The sequence below is a fragment of the Brassica napus genome, chromosome C7 (genome assembly GCF_020379485.1).
Source record: "Brassica napus cultivar Da-Ae chromosome C7, Da-Ae, whole genome shotgun sequence".
Taxonomy (NCBI): domain Eukaryota; kingdom Viridiplantae; phylum Streptophyta; class Magnoliopsida; order Brassicales; family Brassicaceae; genus Brassica; species Brassica napus.
The window spans coordinates 27987991-27996713 of NC_063450.1; the positions used below are offsets into that span (position 1 = coordinate 27987991).

Below are 8723 nucleotides of genomic sequence, written 5' to 3' on the forward strand. Positions count from 1 at the left end.
GTGAAGTATGAAATTGGCCGGATGACTTTGGGTGTTGATTTTCTATGTTGAAACGAATCGTAAGAATTTCTCCAACTGATTATAGCAAAAACAATCAGTGTAATGGTGTTTCAGGTCATTGAAGCGACATCTTCTTGGTGGCGTTATGAGGATCATCTTGTGGGAGACACACCAGACTGTAGTTTGTTCCGCGCTTTTTAACAAACCATGTTTCGATTTTACTGTTCAAATTTACTTTTAGACAGATTTTCCATATCAATTAATAAATTAAAAAATATTCAATTCATTATCTAAAAGATTCTAGATAAAATTTTACAATTCCTTCCGATCCAAAACAAAATCATATAATATTAGCATCATTTCACGCGTCATTTGATCATATCAATTCCAAAATATTCAATATTTTTTATGAAGCATATTAGTAAATAATAATGACAATGTCTTGTTTAAGTTCTTTTTTTTTGTTGAGAATTTGTCTTAAAATTATAATGTCTTGTTGAAGTTGTTAAATAAAACAGGGGTTGAGTGACAAATTGAGTAGCATCCAAAAGGCAGAGAAACCCAGCTTACTCATCTGAGTTTTGTTTTGCTTGTAATATTATGGTTTATAGGGATAGCTCTCATTACTTTGTTCAGTGTACATTAGCAGTGTTTAACATATTTGCATGTATTTCGGGACTGTATCACAGTTTTAAAGTTTACTTACACTTACAGCCGATGAATAAGCCACTGGTTGATAATGTGGAGTGGTTCTTACGTGCAATAATAATAAGTTAAAAACACACATAAATTTGAGGAAACATACCAAGAAGATAAATATGAACTCATAAACGTTCTTGTATCTAAGAACAGAGTGATTGCAGTTTATTAAATCTTCAAAATCAAGCTTTAATTGCAAGGCATTGTTCTTATTCCAAACAAATCACTATTCAAAAGATAAAACTAAGTGTTTATCAACTGTCTTTACTTCTACACAAAGCTAACACCTTTCGCAGTACTCCCTCAAGCTCTTTCTTTGCTTTCTCCAGTCCCATCCTGACCAATAGGGAACCAAACCGATATGAACAAAGGACAAGTTCAGAGCCAAAGTGAAGTAAACATAAGATTTTAAATATTACCTCTCGTATTTATTCAATGGTCCAAGACCGTACACTTCATCGACCCCACATCTTCCTAGACGCACCTTTGATGCGAAGAAGGGAAGCTCAGTCACCTGCGTGACGAATAAGACATACATTATATGTAACTAAAGAAAGATTATACAAAATGATATTTTTCAGAAGGACAGTACATGAGTTGCCACAAATGTACACTCGACAATGCTTGCATCACCTCGTAGACCCTTGAGGCAAGCATCTGCAAACTTCACTGTTGCGTTGTATTTTACATTCAGTGTGATGAGATATAAGATTCAAAATGTAAAATCTGAAACTGCACATGTCACAATAAAGATCTACCATGGATAGTGTCGCAGAACCTGCACCATATTTCGCCTGGAAAGTGATTAAAACAGTCAATTCAAAGATAATAGCAAAGGAAGATGAGAGAAGGGCTTATATGTACCTTGACAACTTCAATGCCACCATTCTCCATACGGTCTGTGAGGTACTCAATCTCTTTTTGAGTGAAAGAGCAAGGAAGTTTCACCTGTAACATACATAGTGATGAGAACATACACATACATAAGATTTTTTGAACAATCAGAAAAGATAGTGAATCATGTTAAACCTGAGAAAGCAGAGGCAAGATTGTAACTCTTGCATGTCCTCCAACAACAGGAACAACAACTTCTCGAGGATTATGACTCATTACTTCCGCCTGTTTCAAACCATAAAAGACCATCGCATTAACCAATTTATCAAACCCAAGAGATAACAAAGAATTTGTGTTTATGAGTGCATACCACAAAAGTATTAGCTCTACTAACAGCATCAAGCATGGTGACTCCCATGAGTTTCTTCAGATCAAATTTATCTCCCATAAACGGGAACTTTTGGAAAATTTTCGCCCACAAACGAAAGATTTTGAATTAAAATTTTGATAATCAATAAAAGAAAAAATTGAAACAAAATCAACCAATAAAATCTAAATCTAAATCATCGCCCTTAAACAAAGCTTTTGATTTAAAAATTGATAATCAATACATGAACAAAGTTAAACTTCCACAAACAAAATCAAAATCGAAATCATCTCCCATAAACTAAAATTTTGATCAGAGTTTAACTCTGGATTTCTGGAAATCGTCTGAGAGGAGAGAACTGATGAAATTTGGGGATAGGACTTACCTTTTTAAAGCCGAAAATTACACTTGAAGACGACGATTCGATTCAGATTCCCTCTGTTACGTTTGAAGATTTTTTTTGTCGGCAAGACAGAACAAAGAAGAAGTTAGGGCTCGAGACTTACCCTAGCTCGAGGAGCAGTAGCCGCCTCTCTTCACATTACTGGCCTCCCAAAAATCCAGCAGACGCACTTCTACGGTGGTGATACAGCGGCCGTTTTTCAATCAGCAAGGAGGAGAGAGAAGTTCAAAATTGTACTCTGCGAATGGTTTTTGTTTCAATATTATTGTGAGAAATTAAATGATAAAAATTTACGGATACAAACTAACCTATTTATAGCTCCAGATTAACCGAGTGGAAGGAAAAGGAACATGAATGTGATATCAAGGAAAGAGTGGGTTAATGGAGTTAAGACGATTGTTAAAGGCATGAATCAATGCCTCGTAATGTTTCGGAGGATTAGAAACGTAGAAGAAATCAAAGATTCACACATAGATTATACATGACGATTCGTCTCACTCGCCATCCCAAACGCCATTGCTGGCGTAGATCATCAGAGATCGATGTAAAAGACAAACCCTATTCCGACTTTGAGTCTTCGACGAAGAAACATCAGTTTCTCTCTTTTTGGCTGGATTAGAATCCCATTTATTTTGAATCAAACAAAACGCAAGAAATCTAGTCCATAGAAAAGACACGTGTCACTCTGTTGTTTACCTATTTAGTGACGTGGAGAGCTGAGAAGAGAGTCTTGTTCATTTTTATAGTAATAGATATTTATTCTTGCTACTCAAACAACTTCTTTTGCAAAGACAAAACATATAAAGCCATAAATAATCACAGAGTTACACACACATACACACATATATATATATATATATATATATATATCAATCTTGCCATTCTTCTTCACTTTTTCCATCCCACCCATTCCTACAACACAGACAAACCAATCAAACAGATTATCACTCGTTTTTTAGTCCAATATTGGATTTGGAACCAAAGGTCGTTCAAAAAAAGGATTTGGAACCAAAGTTGTCAGGTACATTGATATAAAGTGGAGCTTTGGAAGCTTTACCACCAAGATGATGTTAGGTTCCGAGTTTTCCTATCAAGCAACAGATTTTCTAGCCGCTGGAGATCCCATCAACTCTTCATAAAGGTAAAAATGGGCTATGCTTTTGTTCAGTTGTTCAGCCCAAATACCATAATTCATGACCCATAAAATATGCTCTTCGTTGAAGCCCATCAGTTTCTGAATAAATGATGTGGTGAGTTTTGCCAGCACTTTGACACGTGTCGCGTCTTCAGCCTCCGAATTTATGACATGGAATCCCTTGTGGCATGTTTAAGAAGAGAGGAAAAAATATTTTATATATATATATATATATATGGATAGATGTAAACTAAAAATACACGGCCACATAATTATGTATTGTAAATTGTTAAAATTCTTAATATTCAAAAAGAAGACGTGGGTAATTAATTGACAAACCCAAAATTTTCTTTACCTCAAATCTTAATACATGAGATTTTTGTTGATGTAGATTTAAGATTTGAGTTATCATTTTTACAAAGGCTATAACTCAAAATTGTAACTCAACAATAATCAATTATAACTCAAAATACAACTTCAAAATCTTAAAATTAATTCATGATTGGTAACATTTTTGATTTATATGCTTAAATCAACTTATATTCTTAAATTCGTATTCTGTTTTACTTTTACTTTTCTCAAAAACGTTTTACTTTTGATTCTAACTAAAATAGGCAAATAAATTTAGTTGTCATGAATTCTTACCGGCGCTAAATAAGATATGCTATTCTTTTCTGAGAAATTTACCTTCAAAGACACATTTTGAGTTTTCAATTACCTAATAAGACACATTGAGTTTGGAAGACACTTTCCCAAATCATTTTGTCTAATTTGCCCTTGAACTCGACATCCAGTGTTTGAGTAAATAATAAATTATAGAAACATTTTTTTTTTTATTTTGCATCCATAACTTAAAATTCTCAGATCCCCTTTCTCTTAACATAATTCCAAACACACGTCTCAGATTCATCTATCATCTTTGACAATTACATTTGAACTAGAGCACCGTCGTCCTCTCCATCACTTTCAGAGACAGTCTGTTTTTCCGAGACCGTTGTGTTCATCAGAGGTCGGCGTGTTCTTCCTACACAGTTTTCTTCTCGCTGGATCTTCCCAACACCAAAACCCAATCTCTCTGGCTCTTCTATCTAACATCCAAGACCAAACACGAATCTCGTTGTCTCCTCCATCTGATATCCATTGTTTGTTGTTTCTGAGGTTATTAGGGCGTGTGGCTACATATCCGTGGACACACAAGCGCATGTGGGGGGGGGGGGGGGGGGTTTGGTTGTGGATGCAATGTTGGGTAAGGACACAGATGTGTGGATACGTATTGTTGGATACATGAACTGTGGTTGGGTTATATTTTTAGGATTTGGTGGATACTTAGTCGTGGATACGCAATTTCCATGTCTATGTCGTCACTGACCACACCATCATTGTCCACGTCTCTCCGTGTCTCTATATAATGTTACAATTTTTCGATTTATATCCACAATTATACAACATGTACGCACTCCCCTATCTATGCTTTCTTATCTACACTTCCCCAAATCATAAACCCCAATCCACATAAACCATATCCACACATCCCTTGACCACCTTTGACTTCTCAACGCTTTCCCTGCACTGTTAGAATCAAAATCGAGAAAACCAAAAACAAACTCAAAAAAACATTTGAAAGATTCACACACTTTCGTAAATAACTTTAAGTTCGTTGAAAAAGAAGAAAAGAAAGCTAGTATTACTTATGTTAAAAAAAAAAACTCAAATCTTGATGAGTCACTATCAACAATTTAAGTTTTTGTACTGTCATTTTCTCATCCATTGGATATGGTTTATTAGCATCTCATCCAAGGGCTTAAAATAGACTCACTAACCGATAAACCTACTTCCTCAAACAAATAAGTGACTATTTAGTTTTTTTTTCTTTCATTCTAAACCAAACATCCTTGCTTGTTTCTCTAACAAAGGACTTTTTCGTCCACAACTGTGGCATCCGTACACAAAAAGTGTGTCAAATACTGAATGTGTCTTTGCAGGTAAAGAAAAGACAGAATGTGTCTTTATGTGTAACTCTCTCTTCTTTTCTTGACGGTCGCTCACTAAGATAATGTTATTGAAATATGCAATGAAGGGATGATAGAAGTACCTCAAGAAAGTTGCTTAAAAAAGTACCTCAAGAAAAACAAAAACAAAAACAAAAAGCTAATGAAATTTCAATTAATAATACATTTGACTTTCATAGTTTTGGAACTAACAAATTATATCTGTAAACTAAGAATAGCGTTGAATGATGTTATTTGTTAGACTACTATATAGAATAGCGTTGAATGATGTTCCAACTCCCGTCGACTACTATATAAACGAAGAAGCCACAAACCATTTAAATCACAACAACAACAAAACACACAAAGATCAAAAAAGAACGTATGAAATGGCGGCCCGAGACACAACATTCTATACTCTCTTACTAACATCCCTCCAACTCCTCCTAACATGTCACGCAACATTCGCCGCCGGAGGAAAATGGGATCTCCTCCTCTCCAATGTCGGAATCTCCGCCATGCACATGCAACTCCTAAGCAACGACCGTGTGGTGATGTTTCGACAGAACCAACTTCGGCCCATCGAACATCTCTCTCCCTAACGGTAACTGCCGTAGAAACCCACAAGACCACGTCTCCAAAATGGACTGCACAGCTCACTCCATCGAATACGACGTTGCATCAAACAAGTTCCGTCCGTTAACTGTACAATCCAACACATGGTGCTCCTCCGGTTCGGTTAGACCGGACGGTGTCCTCGTCCAAACCGGTGGAGACCGGGACGGTGCACTAAAAGCGAGAACATTCTCTCCTTGTGATGATAACCAATGCGACTGGGTCGAAATAAACAATGGCTTAGCAAAGAGAAGATGGTACTCTTCTAACCATATTCTCCCCGACGGTAAACAAATCGTTATAGGAGGCCGAGGACAATTCAACTACGAGTTCTTTCCCAAAACGACATCACCTAACGTTATAGCGTTGCCGGTTTTGGCTGAGACTAGCGATAAAGGAGAAGAGAATAATCTTTACCCTTACGTTTTTCTCAACACCGATGGGAGACTATTCATATTTGCTAATAACCGAGCGATATTACTAGACTATGTTAAAAACACGGTGGTGAAGACTTATCCGGCGATTCCTGGCGGTGATCCTAGGAGCTATCCTAGCACTGGCTCAGCCGTGTTATTACCGTTGAAGAATCTTGAAGCGGACAAGATCGACGCGGAAGTTCTGGTGTGTGGAGGTGCACCGAAAGGATCTTTTATCCTTGCTTCTAGAAAAAGAACGTTCGTGAAAGCGCTTGACACTTGTGCGAGGATCAAGATTAACGATGAGAATCCTCAATGGATGGTTGAGAAGATGCCACGTGCTAGAGTCATGGGAGACATGACGCTTTTACCTAACGGAGATGTGTTGCTTATCAACGGTGGTTCTGCTGGCTCAGCTGCATGGGAGCTTGGTCGTGAACCTGTATTCGTAGCGGACTTGTACCATCCCGAGAATTCGGTTAACTCGAGGTTTGAGTCGCTTAACCCCAATACAATACCGAGAATGTATCACTCTACAGCGATTCTTCTACGTGATGGGAGAGTTCTTGTCGGAGGAAGTAACCCTCACGCGTTTTACAACTTCACAGGAGTGCTTTTCCCGACAGAGCTAAGCTTGGAAGCTTTCTCTCCGGCTTACCTAGAACCGGAGTTTGCTAAACTTCGGCCGAAGATTACGTCTCCTAAGAGCATGCGCAACGGTGAGACTCATTGGAGTCATTAGCGACAAGGACATTTCGGATTAATCCTAGATATTTTGGATTTTTTTAAAAAAAAAAAAAAAAAAAAAAGATGACCATTCATGGACCGCCACGTAGTCGTGGAGACCCGCAAATAGTGCAAGGATTCACTAAGAAAGAGTCCTTATTTAAAAATTTTAAGGGTTGAATCCTTAGCTTTTTGTGGAGTCCACTGATTATTTAATTATTTTTTTCCTAAGGACTCCCACTTAAGGATTCCCGTTGCGCATGCTCTAAGTCGCAGTCAACGATTACGTATGGGATGAACTTGAAGGTTAAGTTTGAGGTTGCTGGAAAAGTCAAGGGTCCAGTTAAAGTGACTATGGTGTTTCCTTCGTTCACTTCACATTCGTTTTCGATGAACCAGAGGCTTTTGGTTTTGGACAATGTTAGAGTTGAGAGAACAAGTTCTGTTTTTGGTGCTTTGTTTGGTAAGTCGAGGAACTATGAGGTTCAAGTGAGGACTCCAAGATCGGCGATTATAGCGCCGCCTGGTTATTATATGATGTTTGTGGTGAATCAAAACATTCCAAGTGAAGGTATTTGGGTAAGGTTACAGTAATTCATATTCATTTGGCTTCATTGCTCTCCTCAAATTGTGTATGTTTTTTTAATAAGAATTTGTCTTCTCGGTTCGATGATGAATAACCATTTTCTTGACGGAATATATATCATAGTTTGACTGGCGTGTAAGAAATTCAAGACTAGTGCACGAAGAGATCGAAGTAGTACGTAGAACAAACATGAATTGAAAAAAGAGTGCTTAGTTAACTTTCGTCTAAATTACATGAAAGCACGTTCTTGATTTAATATACAAATTGCTAAGTACTGGACTTGATAAGGAAACGTTTTGGCAATGAATGATTGTATAACGAGGTTGGCTTAATTGATCCGTTTAGTGTCAATTTGAATCAACTACCAGTCTCCCACTAATAAACAAATAAAAAACGGATTTCATAAGATGATGAATGTACAGTGCACTTGATTGGAAATCGAATTGAAGTTTCCAAGACTCCAATGATTTATAATACTATCTTTATGTTATAGAAAGAACTGAAATTTTATTATATCGCGGGAATTTAAATAAAGCAAAATTTTATATCCGTATGAAAAAGATAACACTGATAACAAGAGAGAATGTGTTATTTGAAGGAGAAGGGATGAATGTTGTGTTACAAACGATCGAAACGATCGTTTATATAGAAATGAAAAAGTAAAGTTACTGTGTATGCATAGTGACAGTGGGCTCCACATGATTTATATTTACGTAACATGTCAAATTCGGTGCCGAAACTTTTGACATGTTCATAACACTTCCCCTTGGAGACCAGTGTCACTATCGCTTCTTGCGTAACGTCTATGTTGCCTCGTTAAAAAACTTTCTAGGAAAATCCAATGGGAAAAACCATAGTAAGGTAAAAAGAGTACAACTACGTAAGCTCCCCCTCGAATGAGCAGTCATAGATCCTTCTGATGACGCATTCCAATGTTACGAACATGTTTTCTGA

At 37.1% G+C, this 8723-nt stretch overlaps 1 protein-coding gene and 1 pseudogene across 2 annotated transcripts; one reads left to right on the forward strand and one right to left on the reverse strand.

Moving 5' to 3' along the window:
- Positions 1–809: 809 nt before the first annotated feature.
- Positions 810–3441, reverse strand: LOC106407547 (malate dehydrogenase 1, peroxisomal). 2 transcript variants are annotated; one of them, XR_007326058.1, is made up of 9 exons: positions 3329–3441; positions 2612–3215; positions 1904–2541; positions 1729–1818; positions 1564–1647; positions 1458–1477; positions 1292–1368; positions 1119–1213; positions 810–1035 (listed from the first exon to the last, which is right to left on the reverse strand). XR_007326058.1 is itself a non-coding variant. In XM_048762468.1 (8 exons), exons 2-8 carry the CDS (start codon positions 1979–1981, stop codon positions 954–956), a joined length of 555 nt encoding a protein of 184 aa, XP_048618425.1. In that variant the 5' UTR covers positions 1982–2541; positions 2612–3435; the 3' UTR covers positions 810–953. The 2 variants fall into 2 exon arrangements, 1 of the variants encoding a protein (XP_048618425.1); XM_048762468.1 differs by having other exon boundaries at positions 1445–1493; positions 2612–3435.
- A 2230-nt stretch (positions 3442–5671) lies between these two features.
- Positions 5672–8243, forward strand: LOC106410158 (annotated as a pseudogene).
- The last annotated feature ends 480 nt before the right edge of the window (positions 8244–8723 follow it).